We start from the raw sequence: 27692 nt of genomic DNA on the forward strand, positions 1-27692 counted from the left end.
TATATATTAGTTTACTTAATCCTTAAAACGATTCTTTGAGGTAGATATTATTGTCATCATTTTTAAAATGAAGAAACTGAAGCACAAAGAAGTTAAATCATATAAGCATTTTTGCTTAAAATCATGTAACTAGTTAGTGAAAGATTTGGGATTTGAACCCAGCATCTGACTCCAGAGCCTAGCTTTGAATCATACCAGTTCTGATATGTAGAATTCCAGGAGTGTAATATTGATTCAGTATTAGGAAATATATTAATGTAATTCACTATATTAATAGGTTAATGGGGGAAAGTATGTTTCTCTCTTTGATGTTAAAAAAAAGAAATCATTTTCTAAAATTCAGTTATCCCTGACAGCTTTTTATCAACCAAAAATAATCTTGTAAAGAGACTACCAGAAACCTATATTAAATGTCATAGTGAACTATTAGAGTACTTTCATTAAAAGAAAGGAACATTGGTCAAAGTAGCTAGTACATTAAGAAACAAGAAAAATAACCTCTAAATAATGGGGAAGAGGAGTGAGGTGGAATATATTATGGTTACTATTTGCAATTGATATGATTATCTACTTAGAAAATATAAGACAGGCAACAGAAAATTATTTGAATCAAAAAGAGATTTCAGTAAATCAAGTGGCTATCGGATAAACTTAGATTCATTAGCTTTCTTATAAACCAGCAATAACCAACTGTGAAAAACAGTAAGAAAAGTAGAAGCCTAAATTATAAAATACTTAAGAAATTTTTAGAAATATGTTGTACCATCTGAAGAAAAAAAGTACAAGAAGATCTTAAATTGATAGAATAGTATATTCCTGAATGTGAGAACTTAATTACCAAATTAATCAGTAAAGACAGTGTAATCCTAATTAGAAATCCAACAGAATTTTTAAAATGGGATTTGACCAACTGATGTTTCAAGTTTTGAGAAAGAAAGTGCACCAGAATGGACAGTTAAGTTTCAACATGAAGCATAACAAAAGGGAATTTACCTTGTGTTTTCAAAGATAAAAAACAGGCATTGAAACATGTATAATATCATATATGAAACGAATCACCAGTCCAGGTTCGATGCATGATACAGGATGCTTGGGACTGGTGCACTGGGATGACCCAGAGGGATGGTATGGGGAGGGAGGTGGAAGGGGGGTTCAGGATGGGGAACACGTGTATACCCATGGCGGATTCATGTTGATGTATGGCAAAACCAATACAATAGTGTAAAGTAATTAACCTCCAATTAAAATAAATAAATTTATATTAAAAATTTAAAAAAAGATAAAAAACATACCATAAAATTATAATTATTAATAAGAGTTTGGAGTAGGAATGAGCATGTTGATCAAAGGAACAGAATAAGGAATTCAGGAGGAGCTCCATGGTTACAGAAGAATTTATTATATGATAAACAAGTGAGTAATGGAAGAGCTAGTCTATATATGATGTTAGACAATTGGCTATCCTGTTGAGGTAAAGATAATTAAGTACTCACTTTGTGGCACTCTCAAAACTAAGTTCCAGTTGGACTAAATACATTCAGTAAGTAAAAAATAAAATGGCAAAAATTTTGGAAGACATGAATTTAAAAAAAATTTCAGGGCAGTGAAAGCCATTTCAAATGAGATGTCAAACTTAAATGGCATTAAAAAAGACAAGCAGTGATGGCCTGGGCTAAAATATTTGACATGTAATAGACAAAGTTAATAGTCAAGGTATACAAGGTGTGCCTACAAATCAACCTGGTAGAAAACGAGAAAGGATGTAAGTAGGAAATTCATAGAAGTAGAAATGTAGCCTATACAGTTTTGAAGAGATACTCAAACACCAATAATAAGAGAAATGTAAAACATCGATGAGATAAGATATTTTTAAATCTTTGCTAATTGGCAAAAATTGGAAAACCTTAGCTAAGTATCAAATTGGAAAGTAGCCACTCAAACTGTTGAACAGAGTATGAACAGTTTTATCTTTTTAGGGTAGAAGTTTAGTTGTATCTATCAATTTTGAAAGTGTATACTTCTAAACCGAAAGTTTCATTTCTGTGTATCTGTAATACAGAAACAATATCATAGGTTCATAGAGAATATAACATGATTTTTCCTTGAAGAAAGGGAAATACATGAAGAAAGATGAAAGCATGTCGTGCTCATCACTGGAATAAATTACAGTGTACCCCCTGGTAGAATATTAGATAGTCATGAAAAAGGATGGAGTAGATACAGATACACTTCTCTAGAAAACTCTTAAGACATTTTATGTGAAAAAGCAAGACACTTACCAGTCTATACAGTTATATTTAAACCACTCCCCTAAACCTCATCCAGGCTTCCCAGGTGGTTCAGCAGTGAAGAATCTGCTTGCCAAGCAGGAGACACTGGTGCACAGGCTTCAGTGGTTGCGTTCCCAGGCTTTAACCACAGCCCCGATAGTTATGAAACATGAGCTTAGCTGCTCCGTGGCACGTGGTATCTTTCCAGACCAGGGATCGAACCTGTGTCTCCTGCATTCACTGAGCACCAGGGAAGCCCTGGCTGTGTCAGGTCTTAGTTGCATCTTGCAGGATCTTTACTTGTGGTGCACAGACTCTCTAGTTGCCATGTGTAGGCTCAGTTGCCCTGCGACATGTGGGATCTTAGTTCCCTGACCAGGGATTGAATCTGCATCCTCTGCGTTGCAAGGTGGATTCTCAACCACTGGACCACCAGGGAAGTCCCAAATTACATATATTTTTAAGAGTCATTTTTCTGGAGTACCATTAACATTAAACAGGGTAATTTAATTAATTAGTCTTAGGAAAAATATAATCTAACATCATGTACTTATTGTTAGATCTGTGAAATGTTTGTTTTGGGGTTCTGGTAAGAAATAATAAGATTTTGCATAGTGATTCTGTGACTTTCATCTTGGTAAGTTTCACTGCAGAGGAATTTTAAAATGCTCCCCCTCCTCTTTTTTAATCTAATGTACTATGAGGTAGCACAGAGTCAGACACGACTGAAGCAACTTAGCAGCAGCAGCAGCAGCAGCAGTCAAGTTTAGAAAGTAAAAAGTCCAGACGTTTGAAAAAAAAAATAGGATCTAAATTGGAAAAATACATTTTAGGATATCAGTTCAGATGAATTAGTAATTTGGATAAAAGTCCAAGTTCAAGCAGAATTTCTTGAAATTTCCCTGAAAGGGTATTTAGATAGTTTATTACAGCTGGATGTGACTCTGTAGTTGCCTTGAGAAGTTGTGGCTTCTTGAGACTGTTCATTTTTAAATCAGAATTTTGATAAAAGTGATATAACCATAGCCACATTACAAAACAGTTATACTGTAATTCCACTATCTTAATATAGTTGCTACTGTAATTTTAATACTTTTACCTAATGTTTTTTCATATGTATATTTTCAAGTAATCCTAAAATGTAGATTTAAATGTACTAAATCTACCTTGGAGTGTATAAAAGTCTTGTGATATCATGTGTGGCCTTGGAATCCTATAATTTTTAGTTTCATTGATTTAGACAAGGCAAAAGACCAAAAAAACATATTGAATTTCTCAATATATTAATAAATGTACATAATTTTCCTATGTGTCTGTCAATTACACTCTGGCTGTAATCCAAGTAGGATCTTTCTTTGTATTTTCCCACATACTTTTTGAACAAGTAGAGCTGAAGTTTCAAACCCCCAGCCAAGCTTATTTCCATGAGTTATCTACCTTGGCTTCTAGGTCTCGACTGTTATCATTATGACAGCAGCATCATTAAAATAGAACAAATTCATGTCGAATGGATGGTTGTTAATAAGGTTAGGAAATAAAGTGTATGCACAAGGAAACTAGTACAGCTTCAGAATTACGACAGGGACTGAGTGAGAAAACAGTGCTGTTTCTAAACCTAGTAGTGTTGTAACTGAATATCTCCTCCCCCCACCCACCCACACAAACTCATATCTTGAAGCCCTAAACCTCAGTGTGATTGTTTTTGGAGGTGGAGTCTTTGGGAGATTATTAAGCTTAGATGGGGTCATGAGGCTGGAGCTCTCATGATGGATTCACTAATTCTTATAAGACACAGAAGAGGGCGGAGCTTTCTCTCTCTTGGCCATGTGAAGATACAGCAAGAGAGTAGCCATTCGCAGGCCAGGAAGAGGGCCCTCACCAAGAATCTGTGCTGGCACCTAATCTTGGACTCTCAGCCTCCAAGAACTGTGAGAAATAAATGTGTGGTGTTTAAGCCACCCAGTCTATGGTATTTTGTTCCAGTAGCACAAGCTAAGACAGTAATTGGTATGATAAGTAGAGTGCAATGGTAACATATTTATCTAAAAATGTACAAGTGGCTTTGGAACTGGGTAATGGGTGGTAGAGTTTGGCCACTTCATACGAAGAGTTGACTCATTGGAAAAGACTCTGATGCTGGAAGGGATTGGGGGCAGGAGGAGAAGGGGACGACAGAGGATGAGATGGCTGGATGGCATCACCGACTCGATGGATGTGAATTTGAGTGAACTCCAGGAGTTGGTGATGGACAGGGAGGCCTGGCATGCTGCGATTCATGGGGTCGCAAAGAGTCGGACACGACTGAGCGACTGAACTGAACTGAATGGGTAGAGGCTGGACAAACTTTTGACGTATGTGCCAGAAAAAGTTGTGCTGCAGTCCATGGGGTTGCAAAAAGTTGGACGCAACTGAATGGAACCAAGGTCCCCAGCATGAAAAGACTGAGCTGGGGAGAAGGAAGGGCAATTTGACCCATGTTAATTTCACCTGCTTGGAGAAGGGGCGGGAGCAGTGGAGAGCAGTAAAAGTCACTGTTTCTTTAACATTTTGGTCTTTGAATTACTCCCACTTCTCATTTCCCCCAGTAGGAGAACACTAAGCCCAATCAGGTATACCTTGCAAAGAGGACAAATAACCCTTGGACCCACAGTAACTTTGACCCCTCCAAGAAAGAAATGATGAGAATCAACATTCATTGAGATCCTACTATGGGCTAGATGTGGTCCTAAGTGCTTCATGTGATGGTAAGTGATACAGGCAGCATTCCTGTGAAATAAGCAGTGTTCTAATTTCAGTATGAGGACACTCCAGCTCAGAGAAAAAGTAACCTGCTCTAAGTCACAAAGAACTTACTTGTCAATCACTTGTTGCACCATCCAGCACCAGCGAGAACAGAGCACTAAGTGGTCTCACCCAGCTTAGTTCTCCTCCCCATGAAGTGTTTTGGAAATTTGTAGAATTTATCTTCCAGTTTAACCATGTACGTGTTGACATACATATCAGGTTATATTCTTTAGATTTCTCTTTCATATGACAGGTGGTATTTCACATTTATTTTTTATCTGTATAGTTAGATTGCATTACCTGTGAATTTCATTTCAGAATAGAAAAGGGATATCTCAAAATATGTGATTATATGAAGGTAGCCTCTGAGTCTGAGGAACCCGAGAACTACTGCACTAACTAGTTACTCCCAGGTTCATGGAGTGTTGCCTAAGTTTTGCAGGCAAATTCTTTACCGATTGAGCCACCAGGGAAGCCCAGAATTGTCATTAAGGGACTGCTAAAGGCAAATAGTGAGAGCTTAGAAAGAAGAGAGGAGAGCTGGAGGAGAAAAGCTCCATATTTTAGAGAATTCATAAATGATCATGAACAGAATGTTGGTAGAAATATAGACTGTAATGGCCATTCTCATGAGGTCTCAGATGAGAATGAGGAACTTGTTATTGGACAATGGAGAAATGGTGATCCCTGTTATAAAGGAGTGGAGAACTAGGCAGTGTTGTGTTCATGTTCTAACATTTTGTGGAAAGTGAAACTTGTGAGTGATAAAACTAGATATTTAACTGAGGAGGTTTCTAACCAAAGTGTTGAAGGAGTGGCTTGATTCCTTCTGACTGTGTATAGCAAAATGTGAAAAGAGAGAAATGAATTGAAGAAGGGTTTGTGAAGCAGAAAAGAACCAGAAGTTAAAAAGTATTTGGAAAATTCTCAGCCTATCCAGGTTGCAAAAATGAGAAAGCACCTTCAGAAGAAGACACCAAGAGTGTGGCTCACCAACCATTTAATAAGGATATTAGTGTGGACCTGAGCCAAGGACTTAATCAGCATCTCAACAGAAGCTAGGAAGAGATGGAATTATACCATTAAAAACACTGCCAGGTGGGGCTAAAGGGCCAGGTGTGAGACTCAAGGAAGCAAGGAGAATGCAATGAAGGAAGGCATTAAACATGTGTTACTCTTCAAGAATAGAGAAGTATCCCAAAGGATCAGGGTCATCAGGGCAGAGTGCACAGGCCTGAAGGGCAGGGTACCTCCACTTTGATTTCACAGAATGGAACTTCTGCCTTGCAGAGCCACATGGGCAAGACTCTGCCAAGCGAAAGGAATGTCTTTGGAAGTGATAGCACACCTCTTAGGGTCCAGAGGGCAGAGCCTGAAACCAAAGATATTCTTATTCTCTGGCCTGAAAAATCTAATGGTATTTGCCTTGCTAGATTTTGAACTTCCTCGGGACCTGTCACCCTTTCCTTCTGATTTCTTCCTTTTATAATGAGACTATCTATCTTAGGCCTATTTTACTGTTGTAGTTTGGAAGCATGAAATTTAACAGGTTTCACAGGTTCACAGTGGGAGAGGAATTTTGTCTCAGGATGAATTGTACCTCAGGTCTCACCCAAATCTGATTTAGATGCAATTTTAGACTCTGTGTTGAAATGAGTTAAGACTTTTGTGGCTATTGGGATGGAATGAATGTGTTGTTTGTGTGTGTGTGTGTGTGTGTGTGTGTGTTTAAATTTACATGAAAAGAGCCGGGGGGAGGGGGGGCCCAGGGGCAGAATTTAGTATGGACTAAATGTTTGTGTCCTTCCAAAATTCATATGTCATAACCCTGTACCATTATGTGTTGATATTAAGGAGTGGGGCCTTTGTGAGGTAGGTGATTCATGAGGGTGGAGCCCCTATGATGGGATTAGTGCCCTTTAAATCCAGGAAGAGGATGAGAGACCAGAGCTTTCTCTCTCTTGGCTTTCTCTCTCTTGGCCATGTGAGGGTACAGAAAGAAGATAGTCCTTTGCAAGCTGGGAGAAGGGCCCTCACCAAAAACCTGACCATGCTTGCATCCAGATCTTAGACTTCCTACCCTCTAGAATTGTGAGAATGTCTGTTGTTTAAGCCTCCCAATCTGTGGTATTTTGTAGCAACTGGAGCTAAGTTTGCAAATTTTTTTTTCCATTTCCATAGGTTGCCTTTTCACTCTATTCAGTGTGTCCTCTGATGCACAAAAGTATTTGAGTTTGATGTCCTATTTGTCTATTTTTGTTTTTGTAGCCTTTACTCTTGGTGTTATATCTAAGAAACAATTGCCAAGTCCAGTGTCTTGAAGCTTTCCCCCTGTTATCTTCTTGGAGAGTTATGGGTTTCACATTTGGGTCTTTAATTCATTTTGAGTTAATTTTTGAATGTGGTGTACAAGACAAGGGTTTAACTTTTTTTTTTTTGGCATGTGAATATGCAGTTTTCCCATCACTGTTTGTTGAAGAGACTGCCCTTCCTTGTTGACTGGTCTTGGCATTGTTGTCAAAGATCATTTGACCATATACGTGACAGTTTGTTCCTGGGCTCTCTGTTTTATTCCATTGGTGTATTTGTCTTTATGCCATTATCACACTGTTTGATTACTATGGCTTTGTAGTATGTTTTTTGAAATCAGAAAGTTTGAGTCGTCCAACTTTGTACTTTTCGAAATTATTTTTCTGTTTTGGATTCCTTGAGATTCCATAGGAATTTTAGAATGAATTTTTCTGGGGGGAAAAAAAAAAGCCATTGAGATTTTGATAGAGATTACATTTGCTCTGTGATCTTCCCTGGTGGCTCAGAGGTTAAAGCGTCTGCCTCCAATGCAGGAGACTGAGGTTCAGTCCCTGGGTGGGGAAGATCCCCTGAAGAAGGAAATGGTAACCCATTCCAGTATTCTTGCTGGAGAATCCCATGGACGGAGTAGCCTGGTAGGCTACAGTCCACGGGTCGCAAAGAGTCAGACACAACTGAGCCACTTCACTTTCACTTTCACTTTTCACTTTCACATTTGGTCTGTAGATTGCTTTGGGTATTATGGACATCTTAACAATATTAAGCCTTCTAACTCTGAACACAGGGTATCTTTCCATTTATTTGTGTCTTCTTTAATTTTTTTTAGCAATATTTCATGGTTTCAGAATACAAATCTTTGTTCTCCTTGGTTAGATTTATTCCTAATTATTCTTTTTAAAAGTACCTGAAACAGATATCAGATTGTTTCAGTTAGTGTATAGAAATGCAGCTGATCTTTGTGCATTGATTTTTGCATTGTGTTTTTTTACCAAATTTATTTGTTCTAATAGTTTTTTTAAAAAATTTTAGGGTTTTCTACATGTAAGATCCTGTCATCTGTGAACAAAGATAGTTTTACTTATTTATCCCCAATTTGTATGTCTCTTATTTCTTTTTCGTGCCCAATTGCTTTGCCTATGACTTCTAGTACTGTGTCCAATACTATGAATAGGTGTGGTGAGAGTGGGCATTCTAACCTTTTTCCTGACTAGAAGAAAGCTTTCAGCCTTTCACCACAGAGTGTAATGTTAGCCCTGACGTTTTCACACATGGCCTTTAATACGTTGAAGTAGTTTCTTTCTGTTCCTAGTTTGTTGAGTATTTTTATCATCAAAGTGTGTTGAATCTTATCAAGTGTTTTTTTTTTTTTGCATCAATTGAGGTGATCATGTGTTCATTTTAACTTTAAAAAATAATTGTATTGAAGTATATGCGGAGAAGTACATACACAGTATACAGCTAAATTTATAATACACTGAAAGTGAAGTTGCTCAGTCATGTCCGACTCTTTGTGACCCCATCGACTGTAGCCCACCAGGCTCCTCTGTTCATGGGTATTCTCCAGGTAAGAATATCTTCTCCACCCAGAGATTGAACCCAGGTCTCCCACATTGCAGGCAGATTCTTTACCCTCTGAGCCACCAGGGAAGCTTATAACACTCTAGTAATTACCATGTAACAGCCTCCCAGGTCAAGATGTAGAACAGTAGCAGCACCCCCAAAACTGCCTTCCTGCCCCTCCTGGTCCCCATCCTTTCTTCCTTTCCAAAGGCAATCACTACCTGATTTTTAATACCAGACAAATTTAATTGGTTTTTAAACTTTCTATAAATTGTTCAGTATGTACTCTTCTGTGTCTATTTTTCACTCACATTGTATTTGTAAAATTCATTTTTTTTGTTCTCTGTATCACTAGTCCATTAAATTTTTATTGCTGTATAGTAGTGAGTTGGATGAATCAGATACAGTGTTCCATTTACTGTTGAGGGACATTTAGATTACTTACAGTTTGGGGCTATTAAAGATGAATGCTGCTGTATATACCTTCATGTACTTATCTTTTGATACACATGCTCATGCATTTCTTTTTGGTGTATACTAGGAGTCTAATTGGAGAAGGCAATGGCACCATACTCCAGTACTCTTGCCTGGAAAATCCCATGGATGGAGGAGCCTGGTAGGCTGCAGTCCATGAGGTCACTAAGAGTCGGACATCACTGAGCGACTTCACTTGCACTTTTCACTTTCATGCATTGGAGAAGGAAATGGCAACCCACTCCAGTGTTCTTGCCTGGAGAGTCCCAGGGATGGGGGAGCCTGGTGGGCTGCCGTCTCTGGGGTTGCACGGAGTCAGACACGACTGAAATGACTTAGCAGCAGGAGTCTAATAGCTGAATCATAGCCAGGTCATAGAATATTCATATTCATGTTCAATTTTGGTAGATAATATCAAACTGGTTTCCAAAGTGATTTTTATGAGTTTTCATTCGCATTCCTTATGATTGTGTCAGTTGCTCTGTAGCTTCGTTAATACTTGATATCATCAGTCTTTTCCATTTTTATCATCCTAGTATGCGGTAGGCATTTCATTGTGATTTTAATTAACTTTTTCTCAATAATGAACTTGAGAATCTTCTCATACGTTTATTGGTACCTTGAATTTCCATTTTTGTGAAGAGTGTATTCAGGTCTCATCTCATTTTTCTTTTTTTTTTAAAACTCAATTTGTTAGGAGGCCTGAATTTGCTAAATATGTGCTCTTTTACAGTTATATATGTTGTAAATATCTTTCATTCTGTGGCTTGCTTTCTCATTCTCTTAAAGATTTTTTTTAAATGAATCATAGTACTTAATGAAGTTCAGTATGTCATTCTTTTACGTTATGATTTAAGAAACATAATTTATTCCCTGTTTAAAAAACCTTTCTCTGTCTCACAGTTATGAGATTTTCTTTTGTGTTATCTTTAGGAGCTTTTTGTCTTACCTTTTGCATTCAGATATGCAATCTATCTGGCATCAATTTTTTAAACATTGTTTAATTTGACAGTAGTTAGAAAAAAAATTTGCAGTAGTACTGCCAGACATTAAATTACTATCACATAGATGGGCAAATATTGACATATGGATATAGAGACTGATATGTTGGAGCCATCTTGTACTTATGTACAAAAGTGATTATTAAAAATTCAGGCATTTTCAGGTCAGTTTTTAAACCATGGTGGCTTGGAATGGACCATGGGGGAATGTGTATTCATTCCATAGAAATTAGCAAGTGTGACAAATCACTTCTCTTTTTTTTCACATATCAAATTTATTAAAAAAAAAAAGTGAAAATAGATGCATAATTTAAAACAAATGGGTAAATGTGGTCACAAAATGAGAACATAGAAACTGAGTAGTAGCAAAATTAAAAGAAATTGATTGAAAGAAGCTGGCAGGGCAGGAATGAAAGGAACTTTTAGGTTTCCAAATGCAACATTTTAGTTGCATGACTGAAGTTTCCAGTTTGCAAGCTGAAATAAAACCAATTGCTTTGCATGTAGTGTGAATATGGCCATACAAGAAAGCAATCCAAGAAAACTGCAGGGGGCGAGGGTTTGATACCAGTCATGGAACTGAGATCCCACATGCCGTGCAGCACAGCTGTGATGAATAAGTAAAAACAAAATTCCATTTAAAAAAGCTAAACATTTTGACCCTACTGAATTGTAGACTACTACAAGCATCCAACAATGTTTATTTTACCTTTCAGTATAGATTTGATAAAATTTATGATTGACCTCAGTTGTGCTCATTTTGACATGTAATTTGCTGACATTGGTTGATGTTATACATGGTAGATTGATACTACCTCAAATCTTTTACTTTTTTAAAATATATAACAGGTGATACTGTGTATACAGTTAAAGTGTTCTAAATGTATGAGCTTTCATCACTGAAATGATTTGGCTTATTGTAAGGTTCTTAGGAAGAAACAATAAAACCAGAATGACAGAAGACCAAAGCCAGAACTTAACACTTGAAGTTTCTTTTTCTAATCCTGAAGAAATTTTTCTACCGTTTTGCTCTGAGGAATCAATAAAAGATTGTAGTTCTTGTGTAATTCCTAGAGACTGATAGGGTGATGAGAGTTAATTATTTCTTCATAAACACCTTCTCGGCTCAAATTAAAAAGAATCAGTGATAGAGTTGCCTCACTCAGTCATGCATTTTAATTCTTATTCCAGGGTTTAGTTAAAGTAGTGGCGGTTAAATTAAATAAATGGTATGTAGAGATGGAAGGAATAGAGAGACAGACAAGACAGACATGGCATTTAAATAGAAGCTCCTGATAATGTATCTTGATTTGCTGTCTACATTGACAGATGTTTGGTAAACAAGAAATGTGTTTCCTTAAATGATCTGTTGACAGAAAAAAGAGTCAGAACATCTCTTTATCTTGAATGTGTTGTATTTTAGTGTATTTTTAAGGATGTACATACAAATGGCTATATATTTTTGTTTTTCAGAGTTGGAGGGTTATCCGGTATATTAATGTCTTACTGATAATGGCAGAACATCCACCACTACTGGATACAACTCAGATTTTAAGTAGTGATATTTCTCTTCTGTCTGCCCCTATTGTAAGTGCAGATGGAACACAACAGGTAAGGAAACTGAAATGTTTATTTCTGATGTCTAGTACACATGTATTTCTTTCAGAAGAATGCAAAATTTAGAACAGAATGAGGCATCACAACAATGGGTTCCTGTTAATATTTTAAAATCCAGTTCACACTGTTGTTCTGGTTTCATAGGAAAATGAAATGAGACTGTTTTTGAAGCTGCTTCTAAAATGTCTAACTAATTAATCGTTCAATTGCTTGTGTTTCTATTTAGTTGCCACTGAACTTGTTTTTAACATTTTACTTTAGGCAAACAGTATACTAGTCCCTGAACGTTTTTTAACTAAGTTTAACCTTGTGCCTCAATGGTTATTATAGATCATTACTTCAAATCACTATGAAATCATGATTTAATTTTATGGTTAAATGACTGCCTGCATTATATTAAAATCTTTTCTTCTCACCGGAATCCCCCTCCCCTCTAAAAGCAAACACACAATTCCTGGTGTGTTTTTCTCCCAGGGCTTTATAAATAAAGTTCTGTTATTTCGTTGATGCCTCATTCCCTCAGCAGTCCTAAAGGGATGAGAATGATGGGCTTTCATAAGTACTTGTGATGTGCCAAGCGATGTACTTAATTCTCACGGCTACCTTGTATGGTCTGGATTTTAATGTTGTGAGTAAGGAAACAAAGATTAAGGAGATAATAAATAATAATGAGAGAAGAGAAGGATCAATTTGAGTTCTCACTATGGGAAAAAACATGTGCTAAGAACTTTATGATCTTATTTAATTTTTTCAGCAATCCTGTCCCTATTGCAGATGAAATGAAATGAGTTTCAGAAAGGCCCAAGATCACACAAAGCTTTTTTGCTCCATTATTCATATTGCTTCCTTGGGAAACTAAGAGAAATATAATTGTATTTTGTTACTTTATAAACATAGTATCTACAGTGGGCAATTATTTGCTTACCAGATAATGAACTACTCTGTTCACTTTGCTATTGAAAAATTGAGTGATGAGCTTTTCTGTTTTGAATAAACGTGGTATGAAAAGTATACACTGGTTTTTATTTTCACATGTGCTCTGATAGCTTTTAGCAGCAACTTCATTTCACTAAAGTTGCTTTTTATGATAAAATTCAAGTCTGTTAAACAGGTTTTTTTCTCCCTTAAAAATAATAGATGTGGCAGATATTCGTTTACTTTAAGGCTCTGGGAGTGCCTTTTATCATTGTTGCCTTAGGCAAATCACTGGCTTCAAGTTGTTTATAGTGTAATACAAGAAAGAATCTCTGAAGCAGTTAATTACAGTACACTGATGTAGTTCCTATAGTGTATAGTCTGTTAAAGGGAAGACAAAAGGCTGAATCAAGACCAGAATGCCCTCTTAAGACTTATTTCTTTCTTTTCTTTCAAAAGGAGATTCTTTTGGCAGAATTTTTCTTGAGAGCTTAAGAGCACCATGGCTAGCATATAGTAGTGATTGTGTAGACGGATACAGAGAAAGGAGCTGGGAATAGAAGAGCTTACTAGAGCAAGATTTGAAGGATCGGGTGGAGTCAGTAGTTCTAGAAGACAGGTTTCTATGTAGGCTTTGAAAAGTCAGGTGTCAAGAGGTGGAATAAAGCCTTAAATTCTAACTAGCACTCTTTGCTAGTTAGGGGAGAGATATCAGTGAATGGAACGAGCATAGGATTGGTCGATAGATTTGATTTCGGTGACTTAAGACAAATCACTTCTCTCTGAGAGAGAGGTAATAATAACTGCTTACAGTAGGTGTACCTTTGAGGGTGAAATGAGCTTCAGTAAATATTTGCTGAATTTGAATTGAAGCACTCAATGAATGCTTAAAAGACTGAAGAAACTCTATAGGTATGTCAGTCAGGACTTAAGTCAACAGATATAGTAAGCTGAGAAATAATTACGACTGATGCTGAGTATAGGTGTAACAAAATAGGCCCATAGCTATGGTAGACTGTAAGGAGCTGAAGCTAGCAATAAGTAGGTAACAGTTGACAACACACCCCTCTGTCTTAACTCAGGAACTTACTGCTGTGCCAAGCATGGCCAAATTAAGAGCTTGCCTGTGGTGATATGACACCACCGGGTTGGTGCCCAGAGTAAAGAGGCAAGCTGAAGACAGTTCCTGACAGAAGGAAGTCTCGTGTACGTGCATGATGTTAACAGTTTAGGATAACAGATCGGTTGTCCTTTGTCTTTACTGTCTTGGGAATATCATTCTGTTTCTTTTTGGGAATATGAGATGATTTCTGTTCTACCTCTTGAGATCAAATTAATTTTCTTATGGTTGACCATCCAGATTATCTAAAATACTCATCAATATTTTCTCACTTTTTTATAGCAAACACATTTTATACAATGTCACATACATAGTGGGTCTTTTGGCTTATGAATTAAACTGGAAGGAATCACTCCTGACATCATTACTGCTAGTGTTGCTTTTAGGGAAGCTGTGATAGACATTTATCTTTAATTTTGACTGGCAGCACCTTTACTGTTTTTTGTGTTTGAAAAATTTTATTCATCTTTTTTTTATTCTTGGAGTGTTTTAGGTTTACAGAAAAATTGAGCTGAGAGGTTTTCTCATTTACATCTTACACACAGTTTCCCCTGTTGTTAACATCTTATAGGTACATTTGTTGCAATTAATAAACCAATGTGCTTAATTGCTCAGTTGTGTCTGACTCTTTGTGACCCCATGGACTGTAGCTTGCCAGGCTCCTCTGTCCACAGGGATTCTCCAGGCCAGAATACTGGAGTGGTTAGCCTTTCCCTTCTCCAGAGTATCTTCCCAACCCAGGTGTCAAACCCAGGTCTCCCACATTGCAGGCAGATTCTTTTCCATCTGAGCCACCAGGGAAGCCCAATAAATAAACCAATATTGATACATTATTGTATCAATAAACCAATGTTGATACATTATTAAGTTCCACAGTTTACATTAGGGTTCATTCTTGCTGCTAAGTCGCTTCAGTTGTGTCCGACTCTGTGCAACCCCATAGACGGCAGCCCACCAGGCTCCCCCGTCCCTGGGATTCTCCAGGCAAGAACACTGGAGTGGGTTGCCATTTCCTTCTCCATTGCATGAAAGTGAAAAGTGAAAGTGAAGTTGCTCAGTCGTGTCCGACTCTTCGCGACCCCATGGACTGCAGCCCACCAGGCTCCTCCGTCCATGGGATTTTCCAGGCAGGAGTACTGGAGTGGGGTGCCATTTTTGGCATTGTACAATTCTGTGGGTTTTGAGAAATGTGTAATACTATGTATCATTATTATAGTATTATAAAGAACAGTTTAACTTCCTTAAAACTCCCCAATGCTCCATTATTCCTCCCTCACTCCCCACCCTTGGAACTTTGGCAAATAGCTGTATTTTTACTGTCACTATAGTTTTTATCTTTTTCCGGAATATCTTATAGTTTGAATCATGCAGTATGTAGCCTTTCAGACCAACTTCTTTCGCTTAGCAATATGATCTAGAAAATTTCTTTTTGTGGCTGTTTCAGTAGCTCATTTCTCTTTATTATTGTATGAATGATGCTGTTGTATCATTCATTGTATGATTGTATTGTATGAATAATACATTATATGAATGATACTTCATTGTATGAATGTACTGCTTTATTCATTTACCTATTAAAGGACAGCTTAGTTGTTAATAGTTTCTGGCAATTATAAGTAAAAGTGCTTTAACATTTATATGTAGGTTTTTGGTTAGACATAAGTTTTCAACTAGTTGGATAAATATCTAGGAACATCATTGCTCGATCTATGTTTAGCTTTATAAGAAACTGACAAGCTGTTTTCCAGAGTGGCTGTGTGTCATTTCACATCTTCAGGCACCTGCTTGATCTGAGATTGTATCTTTTCTTGGTAAAGCCCTTATGAGTGTTCCTCCTACCCTGTTAGAACCCCCACGTGTGCTTTAGGGAATTTGAGCTTTAAAGTACATGAAATGCTCTTAGTTCTAGTCACTATTGGTACCAACAAAAGGAAAGTTCAGATATTTTGGTTTCTTGTGTGGTTCAACACTTTCCTATTTTAACTTTACCTTCTCTAATTTCTGTTCATTTACCTTCCAAAAATATTGAATGCATGTAAACTTTTGGTAATCTGATCACACGGACCACAGCCTTTCTAACTCAGTGAAACTAAGCCATGCCGTGTGGGGCCACCTAAGACGGACGGGTCATGGTGGAGAGATCTGACAGAATGTGGTCCACTGGAGAAGGGAATGACAAACCACTTCAGTATTCTTGCCTTGAGAACCCCATGAACAGTATGAAAAGGCAAAATGATAGGACACTGAAAGAGGAACTCCCCAGGTCGGCAGCTGCCCAATATGCTGCTGGAGATCAGTGGAGAAATAACTCCAGAAAGAATGAGGGATGGAGTTAAAGCAAAAACAACACCCAGTTGTAGATGGGACTGGTGATAGAAGCAAGGTCTGATGCTGTGAAGAGCAATATTGCATAGGAACATGGAATGTTAGGTCCATGAATCAAGGCAAATTGGAAGTGGTCAAACAGGAGATGGCAAGAATGAACGTCAATGGCAAAAACAAGACTGGGAACTGACTGTGGCTCAGATCATGAACTCCTTATGCTAAATTCAGACTTAAATTGAAGAAATTTCCCTAGACCATGCAGGTATGACCTAAATCAAATCCCTTATGACTATACAGTGGAAGTAAGAAATAGATTTAAGGGACTAGATCTGATAGAGTGTCTTATGAACTATGGACGGAAGTTTATGTCATTGTACAGGAGACAGGAATCAAGACCATCCCCAAGAAAAAGAAATGCAAAAAAGCAAAACGGCTGTCTGAGGAGGCCTTACAAATAGCTGTGAAAAGAAGAGAAGCAAAAAGCAAAGGAGAAAGGAAAGATATGAATGCAGAGTTCCAAAGCATAGCAAGGAGAGATAAGAAAGCCTTCCTCAGCGATCAATGCAATAAAATAGAGGAAAACAATAGAATGGGAAAGACTAGAGAGCTCTTCAAGAAAATGAGAGATACCAAGGGAACATTTCATGCAAAGATGGGCTCGATAAAGGACAGAAATGGTATGGACCTAACAGAAGCAGAAGATATTAAGAAGAGGTGGCAAGAATACACAGAAGAACTGAACAAAAAAGATCTTCATGACCCAGATAATCATGATGGTGTGATCACTCACACTCACCTAGAGCCAGACATCCTGGAATGTGAAGTCAAGTGGGCCTTAGAAAGCATCACTACGAACAAAGCTAGTGGAGGTAATGGAATTCCAGTTGAGTTATTTCAAATCCTAAAAGATGATGCTGTGAAAGTGCTGCACTCAATATGCCAGCAAATTTGGAAAAGTCAGCAGTGGCCACAGGACTGGAAAAGGTCAGTTTTCATTCCAATCCCAAAGAAAGGCAACGCCAAAGAATGCTCAAACTACCGCACAATTGCACTTATCTCACACGCTAGTAAAGTACTGCTCAAAATTCTCCAAGCCAGGCTTCAGCAATACGTGAACTGTGAACTTCCAGATGTTCAAGCTGGTTTTAGAAAAGGCAGAGGAACCAGAGATCAAATTGCCAACATCCACTGGATCATGGAAAAAGCAAGAGAGTTCCAGAAAAACATCTATTTCTGCTTTATTGACTATGCCAAAGCCTTTGACTGTGTGGATCACAATAAACTGGAAAATTCTGAAAGAGATGGGAATACCAGACCACCTGACCTGCCTCTTGAGAAACCTGTATGCAGGTCAGGAAGCAACAGTTAGAACTGGACATGGAACAGCAGACTGGTTCCAAATAGGAAAAGGAGTACGTCAAGGCTGTATATTGTCACCCTGCTTATTTAACTTCTATGCAGAGTACATCATGAGAAACGCTGGACTGGAAGAAGCACAAGCTGGAATCAAGATAGCCGGGAGAAATATCAATAACCTCAGATATGCAGATGACACCACCCTTATGGTAGAAAGTGAAGAAGAACTAAAGAGCCTCTTGATGAAAGTGAAAGAGGAGAGAAAAAGTTGGCTTAAAGCTCAACATTCAGAAAACTAAGATCATGGCATCTGGTCCCATCACCTCATGGCAAATAGATGGGGAAACAATGGAAACAGTGGCTGACTTTATTTTTTGGGGCTCCAAAATCACTGCAGATAGTGATTGCAGCCATGAAATTAAAAGACGCTTACTCCTTGGAAGGAAATTTATGACCAACCTAGACAGCATATTAAAAAGCAGAGAGACATTTCTTTGTCAACAAAGGTCCATCTAGTCAAGGCTATGGTTTTTCCATTAGTCATGTATGGATGTAAGAGTTGGACTATAAAGAAAGCTGAGCACCGAAGAATTGATGCTTTTGAACTGTGGTGTTGGAGAAGACTCTTGAGAGTCCCTTGGACTGCAAGGAGATCCAACCAGTCCATCCTAAAGGAGATCAGTCCTGGATGTTCATTGGAAGGACTGATGTTGAAGCTGAAACTCCAATACTTTCGCCACCTGATGCGAAGAGCTGACTCATTGGGAAAGACCCTGATGCTGGGAAAGATTGAGGGCAGGAGGAGAAGGGGACAACAGAGGATGAGATGGTTGGATGGCATCACCAACTCGATGGGCATGGGTTTGGGTGACTCCGGGAGTTGGTGGCCTGGGAGGCCTGGCATGCTGCGGTTCATGGGGTCGCAAAGAGTTGGACACGACTGAATGACTGAACTAAACTGCCACTTTTGGTTAAGGTCTTTCAAAACTCAGTGCCTGTCTAGTGTTTTTATCAGAATCTTCTCCATTTCATTAATTTTTTAATTGTTATTTTATAAATCTCCATTACTATTTTATCTCACTTGTCCCTGCAGCTTTTTAATTTATGGAGGTGACTTGAGTAATGACATAGAGAGACTAAATTTGTGTTACTTATATTTCCTGAAAGAAGAGAGCATGCCATGCCACGCTGGACCACAGGGAAAACACCAGATTTTGGTCCGGAAGCGGAAGCAGAAACAGGCAGAAAGCCTAGACCAAAGCCATTAATTAGTGTTTTCTCAGGAAAGACACAACAGGGTAAACAGCTTTGGTTTGGCTGTTCATTAATTGTGGCAGGGAAGAAATCAGTATTGAAGGATGTGGAGAACAGGGCACCCTTGTTCACTGCTGATGGGAATGTAAATTGTTGCAGACATTATGGAAAACAATATGGAGATTCCTCAAAAAATTAAAAATAGAACTACCACATGATCCTGCAATTTTACTTCTAGTATTTATCTGAAGTAAGTGAAATCATGTCTCAAAGAAGATATATGTACCCCTGTGTTGTGTTTGTTACAGCATTGTTTGCAATAGCAAAGACATGGTATGGTCTCACTTATATATGGAATATACATTTTTTTATTAATTTATTTTAATTGGAGGGTAATTACTTTACAGTATTGTGGTGGTTTTTGCCATACATTGACATGAATCAGCCTCGGGTGTACATGAGTTCCCCATCCTGAACTCCCCATCCCATCCCATCCCTCTGGGTAATCCCAGTGCACCAGCTTTGAGTGCCCTGTTTCACGCATTGAACTTGGACTGGCCATCTATTTCACATATGGTAATATACATGTTTCAGTGCTGTTCTCTCAAATCATCCCACTCTCACCTTCTCCCACTGAGTCCAAAAGTCTGTTATTTGTATCTGTGTCTCTTTTGCTGTCTCATGTATAGGGTCATTCAGTTCAGTTCAGTTGCTCAGTTGTGTCCGACTCTTTGAAACCCCATGGACTGCAGCACACCAGGCCTCCCTGTCCATCACCAACTCCCAGAATTTACCCAAACTTATGTCCGTCAAGTCGGTGATGCCATGCAACCATCTCATCCTCTGTCGTCCCCTTCTCCTCCTGCCTTCAATCTTTCCCAGCATCAGAGTCTTTTCAAATGAGTTAGTTCTTCACATCAGGTGGCCAAAGTATTGGAGTTTCAGCCTCAGCATCAGTTCTTCAAATGAATATTCAGGACTGATTTCCTTTAGGATGGACTGGGAGGGTTGTCATTACCATCTTTCTACATTCCATATATATGCATTAATATACTGTGTTGGTGCTTTTCTTTCTGACTTACTTCACTGTATAATAGGCTCCAGTTTCATCCACCTCATTAGAACTGATGCAAATGCATTCTTTCTAATAGCTGAGTAATATTTATATAGAATATATTTTTAAATGAGCTCGTAGATACAGAGAACAGATTGGTTATTGCAGAGTGGGAAATTAGGGTGGTGGGCAAGCAGGGTAAAGATGGCCAAAATGTACAAACTTCCAGTTATAAGATAAATAAATCCTAGGAATGTAATGTACAGCAGAATGACTATAGTTAGCAGCAGCATATTTTAAAGTTGCTAAGGGAGTAGATCTTAAAAGTTATCATCACAAGAAAAAACTTGTAACTGTGTGGTGGTAGATGTTAACTAAACTTACTGTGGTAATTATCTTGTAATATATTCATATCAAATCTTGCTGTACACTTAAAACTACCAATACAATGTTTTGTCAATTAAATCTCAAGAAAATAAAAAAATGATTCTGGCAGATTTGGGGCTATACAGGTGGTCTTTAGTTGCCTGTTACTTGGCCCTGGGATGACTTAGAGCAGCAGAAATACTGGCTTGTAAGAGTTCAGTAAGGGGGTTAGTTGGATCTGTAGACTTGTAATTGGTTGGTTTGCATGTGAGGGGTGTGCTCCTGACTGAGCCCTTTGCCACTTCTAAGAATTGGTTAGCCCTGGGATGGGCAGTCTCTTCCCTAGCCAGCTCAATCATAAATGCCAAAGCATCAAGAACACACAAAATAAGAAAATATGGTTAAAGTAATTGGTCCTGTGATGAACAGATGCTAGAAAGAGAATTTAAGAAAACAGGGAACATACCCTCAGCTTACTTTTTTCAAAACCTGTTTAAATTGTAAGTTACAACCTATATATATAGAAAAGTACATAAAACAAAGATGTAATATAGCACATGAATAAAACGTGCTATATTTTATAATTTTTTATATATTTTATATATTTTTATTTATTTTATTTATTATATATTTATTATATTTATATAATTTTATATATTTTTTATAATTTATAAAACATAAATTCTTATAACTGCCAGCCAGACTAACTGCCAACATCCTAGAAATCCCCTGTGTATTCCTTCTACATCACAATACCCATTTTTGGAGGTTACCATTATCTTTACTTTTATGGGAATTACTGCCAGACTGTTCTTTATAGTTTTATGTATGTATATATCACTAAGCAATAATGGTTTAGATTTGCCTATTCTTGATCTTTAAAGTAATCTTTACTATAACTGATCTTTTGTGTCTTTCATTTATTGTTGTATGTTGCTGAAATGTGTTCTTTTCCTTGCTGTATAGGATTCCATGTATGAATTTACAACAGTATATTGATTTATCTCTTCTATTCTTGATGGACATCTAGGCAGTTCCTAGTTTGTTGCTGTTTTTTTCTTTCGATTTGTCAAAACCCTTTGTATATATTCTGGATATAAACCTTTTATCAGGCACCAGTGTAGTGAATTGGAGAAGGCAATGGCACCCAACTCCAGTACTCTTGCCTGGAAAATCCCATGGATGGAGGAGCCTGGTGGGCTGCAGTCCATGGGGTCGCTAAGAGTTGGACACAACGGAGCGCCTTCACTTTCACTTTTCACTTTCATGCATTGGAGAAGGAAATGGCAACCCACTCCAGTGTTCTTGCCTGGAGAATCCCAGGGACGGGGGAGCCTGGTGGGCTGCCGTCTATGGGGTCGCACAGAGTCAGACACGACTGAAGCGACTTAGCAGCAGCAGTGTAGTGAATGTTTTCTCTTATCCTTGTAACCACACTTTTCAGTATCTTGATGAACAATTCTTAATTTTAATGTAGTCACATTTATCAGTTCTTTTATCTAGAGTTTGTATTTTTTGTTTGTTTAAAAAATTCTTCCCTACATTGAGGTAATGTTTTTCTACATTATCTTCTAAAAAGTATGGTTTCACTTTGAACATCTTATTAAAAAATCCACTGGAGTTTTCTTCTGTGAATTGTGTTAATTTGATTATTTTTCCATAGGTATATCAAATTATCTCACACCATTTATTGAAACAACTGTCATTTTCCTGTTGCTTCACAGTGATATTTATGCCATAAATTAAGTGACCATAAATCTGTGGAATCTTTTCTGAATTATTAATTCTATTCTGTTGATCTGTTTTGATTATCCCTATGCCAAGAACACACCAATACTTTAAATAACGTCTTGGAACCTGGTGGGGCAAACTGTCTCACTTTGTTGTTCTTTGAGAGTGTTTTGACATGCTTGGCCTTTACGTTACATACAAATTTTAGAAATAGCCTCTCAGTATACACAGACACAACCTTCTGAGATTCGGATTTGGATTACTTTGCATCTGTAGATCAAATTAGGAGAGAATTGACATCTTTACAGTATCGAATTTTTCAGTCCTTAAAGTTCAAGTTGGTATATCTAAGCTATTATAAATTGTATCCATGTGTATGAAATTTCATGTTCTGTTGTTGGTAAATAGAAACACAGCTTATTTTTGTATATTGCTTTAATATCTAGCAACCTTGCAGGATAATAATCTCTTACTATATTTTTATTGCAAGAGAGTGGTATCCCTCTCGTTTTTATCCCTTGATTCTTGGACTTGGACTGGCTATGAGAGAAACAGCAACATATATTGGACACCAATTTAGAGCATATGCCACCTCCTAGGAAACCTTGCTGCAGCCCTGCAATGTATTGACACTTAGCTGTTTCTATAACTTAAAACATTAAAATTTTTACATTATTTTAGTGAAATATTTATGAGTATATACATACACTTAAACCTGTTGTGGAAGACAGAATCATCAAATCTAAAGGGAACAGCATCTTAGTGAAATAAAGCATAATGGTCATGGAACTTTGATGGACTCTGATCTAAAAACAATAGATATTCTATTAAATTAACTCCTGGATAGTATACAGTTAGAATAATTCCTAATTCTCTAGTTAAGGAATTCTGTACTTAGTCAGCTCCTGTGCCCCAGAATCATGTAAGAATTGTTGACTTTTAAGAAATGTAAGTTGGACTGAAGTGAGGAAGAAATAAAGAGTAACTGGTAAGCAGCACTAAATAAATAAGGAAATGCATTCAACTGAAATTTATCCATGGGATACTGAAAATTCTTTAAAGTGAATCTGATTGTAAACTTCTGTAATAAGAGACACTAAATGAAAAGGAGACTTTTTACAAAGATGATTTTTCCCATGATCTTTTGTATGTTCTTACGTTAGCTTAATACAAAGCAAGATTTTTTTTGTCAAAAACTATACAGATGTTTGTAGAACTAGAAGTTGAATTCTGCTTTTTCAGTTCTCATAATGTTTCCCTTTCAATAATATACTTATGGTTGTTTTATATTCAAGTACTGTTGTATATCTACTTAACCGCCAGATAAAACGCCCAGGAGTCAAATTCCTGAAATGCATTTATGTGATATTTCAAAAAAGAACATTTTGAAAATCAAATATGCACACGTATATAAACACATGACAGAAAATTATACAAGAAATTATAAGCAGGGACTGACCCCAGAAAAAGAGTTTACATTTTATACAACATTTTGTAGTGTTTGAGTATTTTTTTAATCTTGTGGATTTATTACTTTTTAAACTTAAAAAAAAAGTTCTAACAATTTAAAAAAGGAAAAAAGCCATGCAAGTGTACATAAATATATATCACAGGAAGAAAAGCTCTGTACACATATATATCCATTTATTAACAGTGGTTCTTCTTAGGAAAGAGAAGCTTGTTGGCAAGAGGTTAAAATTTTGCTTTATCTGAACTGTTGAAGATTTTAAGAATGTCTTTATTTAAAACCAACATAAGTCAGAGAAGTGCACAAATCATTTCTGTACAGGCCAGTTAAAAAAACTAAAAGGAGCATAACCCCTGTAACCATCCTCAGGTCAAGCAATAGAACTTTACCAGCACTCCCAAAAGGCTTCTTGGGAAGGATTTGAAAGGTAATCCCAAGAAGTCTCTTGGGAAGGATTATGCTTTTAATCCTTCCTAGAAGTATTCCCTCTCTCCCAAAGAATATCTATCCCTTTTTACTTCCCCAAACCAAAGATTAGTTTTCCCTGTCTTTGAATTTTACATAAGTAGAATTATACAGTATGCATTATTTTGGTCAACATATGACATTCATTCCTGTTACCATTCATAGCTATACATAGTATTTGCTGTATAATATTCCATCCTATAAATATGCCTTAGTTGCTTCAATTTATTGTTGATGGAAAATTGGGTTGTTTCCAGTTTTTGCTTACTACAAGTGATTCTTCAAGAACATTCCTGTACACAACTTCTGCACATGTGTATGCTTTTCTTTTGGGTATATACCTAGTAATGGAGTGCATGGGTCATAGGGAATATATTAATATATGTTCAAGTAGTAACTGCTATTATTTTTGTTTGTTTATTTCTACTTATACATCCCCAATACCTCAAATACAATTGAACTCCTCTCATATTCCCTCAATCACCAAGCTTTTATTACTGCTTCAGTTTTTCCTTATTGTAGAGTACTATTATTTTCCCCAAATAGCTGCTGCTTCCCTCTAGGGTAAGATTATTTTTTCCTGTCCTGCTATTGGCAAAAAAAAAGGTTTCCAAAGAGGCAGCACCAGTTCCAGAAGCGTATGTTTTTTGCGTTTGCTCTGCAGTCAGATCAACATTTGGAATTGTCTGTTTGTTTCATTTTATCTATTATCATGATAGATATATATACTATTCGAATTTTAAAGGAAATATCCACATGCCTCTTGTGTGAACAAAAATAGATATGCCTCCACTTGGGGAATATCTAAATAAAATACCTATTATTAGTAAACATCAATTCCAGTGTCTCATAAGTATCTGTAAACATATAATTGACCGCTTATTGGTCTGTGTACCTATGTATGCTTCCCTAATGGCTCAGTCGGTAAAGAATCTGCCTGAAGTGCAGGAGAACCAGGTTTGATCCCTGGGTTGGGAAGATCCCCTGGAAAAGGGCATGGCAACCCACTCTAGTATTCTTTCCTGGAGAATCCCATGGACAGAGGAGCCTGGTGGGCTACGGTCCATGCAGTCACAAAGAGTCAGACACAACTGAGCGACTTAACACATGCCTATGTAATATAAAAACTGATCTTTTAAAACTAAAACCATTGATAAACTTAACTGGCACATTAATGAGTGCTTAGTGTATAAGGAAAGAATTTCATGTTAGCTGCAAAGTTGGCAACAAAGTGCCTGTATGTAACAAAGTACCCTATCTTCTTGGGGATGATTCACTGGACTAATTAAGGGTTTTGGGAGAAAAAGGAGTTTGGAACTGTTTTGAAGAAGGGAAATGCTAATTAAAACCTTAGTGATAATGTAAATATTAAGAAACCTGAAATATAGTAAGTCTGTGGAGCAGTGGAATCCTTCATGCACTGCTGGCGCAACTATTTTTGGAAGTGGCCTGGCAATATTTAATAAAACTGAAAAAGTGCAGACCCAAAACCTAATATAATATTCTTCTAGGTAGTTCTCCTACAGAAAATCGTATACGTGTATACAAGGGCACATGTGCGTGCCTGTTCATTGCTTTGTAATAACAAGAAAACAAGAAGTAATATAAATATCTAACGGAGACATGAATAGGATTTAGAGGATTCATATGATAGAATGCCTGTGTGCGTGCTGTCACTTCAGTCCTGTCTGACTCTTTGATACCCCATGGACTGTAGCCTACCAGGCTCCTCTGTCCATGGGTTTATCCAGACAAGAGTACTGGATTGGGTTGCTGTGCCCTCCTGCAAGGGATCTTCCTGACCCAGGGATCAAGCATGTGTCTCTTATGTCTCCCGCATTGGCATGTGGGTTCTTTACCATTAGCGCCACCTGGGAAGCCCTCATATGATGGAATGCTAGAATATGATTACCAGTATTCCATTGTATGAACCTCTACTATGGATAAATCTTAAAAAGTAAAAAGGTGCATAAAACAGCAAATTAGAGGAGGGATATTATATATGATCATTATATTAATATAATGATGCCACTGACGTAAACTGGAAAAAAAAGCCTTACAAATCAATAGTTATGTATCAGTACTAATATTAGATATATACAAACATGAATATTGAACAAAAATGAAAAAGATACACCACAAGTTTAGGGAAAAATTAACTATAAACATGTTTCTTTTTTCAAAAGAGCTTCTGATGGAACATTGTAAATCTGTCAGATCTTGTATTCAGAATATTTACAGAACTCTTAGAACTCAGCAATGAAAAGACAATTAGCCCAATTAAAAACTGGGCAAAGGTTTTGAATGCTCATTTCTTCAAAGAAGGTATGTACATGACCAATAAGTACATTAAAAGTTGTTCAACATCATTAATGTTTCAGTAATGTTTCATTAATGTTCAGTTCAGTCACTCGGTCGTGTCTGACTCTTGGTGACCCCATGGATTGCAGCATGCCAAGCCTCCCTGTCCATCACCAACTCCTGGAGCTTACTCAAATTCATGTCCATTGAGTCAGTGATGCCATCCAACCATCTCATCCTCTGTCGTCCCCTTCTCCTCCTGCCCTCAATCTTTCCCAGCATCAGGGTCTCTTCAAAACAGTCAGTTCTTTGCATCAGGTGGCCAAAGTATTGGAGTTTCAGCTTCAGGATCACTCCTTCCAATGAATATTCAGGACTGATTGCCTTTAGGATGGACTGGTTGGATCTCCTTGCAGTCCAAGGGACTCTCAAGAATCTTCTCCAGCACCACAGTTCAAAAGCATCAGTTCTTTGGCGCTCAGCTTTCTTTATAGTCCAACTCTCACATCCATGCATGACTAGTGGAAAACCATAGCTTTGATTAGACGGACCTTTGTTGGCATTAATGTTCAGTTAATTTAACTAATGTTGTCATTAATGTTTAGAAAAATGCAAATGAAACCATACCCAGTAAAATGGCTAGAATAAAAGTCAAATAGTAGCAAGTGTTAACAAAAACATGGAAAAATTGGAACATTCATACGGTGCTGGTGAGAATATAAACTGGTGTATCCACTTTGAAAACAATATGGCAATTTCCCAATCAAACATGCAGCGATGATGTGACCCAGCAGTTCTTCTAGGTATTTACTCAAGAGAAATGAAAACATGTCCATATAAAAATTTGTACAGCTTTTTTATTAAAGCCCAAAGGTGGTAACAATCCAAATGTCCATCAACAAATGAATAAACGAAATGTGATACAGTGTAATGTTATTCTGCCATAAACTGTAATGAAGTATTCCACAGTCTAGATAAAAGATTAAATGCAAAACAAAAAGAATCCTAATTAAAGGAAAAGTTAATTGTTTTTGAGGGTCTGCTGTATGTCAGGCACTGTGCTGGCATTTTACATACAGTGTTTCTGTTAATCCTTCAAAAACACTACATTTTAGAAGAGCACACTAAAGTTCATGGAGTTTAAATAATTTGTCTAAAAACCACATTTATTAAGCAATAGAGCAGAATTCCAGTATAGAATTGTCTGATTCCAAATTCATATTTTTTCTATTATAGTGCTTTATTTCTAAAAAAGCAATTGTGAAGACAGATGACCCTAATAGAAAGTATTTTCTGTTTATCACATATTATATTGCATACC

At 37.3% G+C, this 27692-nt stretch overlaps 1 protein-coding gene across 9 annotated transcripts in view; it reads left to right on the forward strand.

Annotated features, from left to right (window-relative positions):
• The window catches only part of FNDC3A (fibronectin type III domain containing 3A), a 241822-nt gene that overhangs the window by 137860 nt on the left and 76270 nt on the right, over positions 1 to 27692 (forward strand). For 5 of the 9 annotated variants that reach the window (XM_055542133.1, XM_055542135.1, XM_055542136.1 and 2 more), the window contains exon 2: positions 11873 to 12010. In XM_055542133.1, the coding sequence (XP_055398108.1) occupies positions 11873 to 12010 (138 nt within the window). Of the gene's footprint in view, positions 1 to 4855; positions 5015 to 6245; positions 6472 to 11872; positions 12011 to 27692 lie in introns of those variants that run through there. The other 4 variants (XM_055542130.1, XM_055542131.1, XM_055542132.1 and 1 more) reach the window with 3 other exon arrangements.

The sequence above is a fragment of the Bubalus kerabau genome, chromosome 12 (assembly GCF_029407905.1).
Source record: "Bubalus kerabau isolate K-KA32 ecotype Philippines breed swamp buffalo chromosome 12, PCC_UOA_SB_1v2, whole genome shotgun sequence".
Classification (NCBI taxonomy): Eukaryota; Metazoa; Chordata; class Mammalia; order Artiodactyla; family Bovidae; genus Bubalus; species Bubalus kerabau.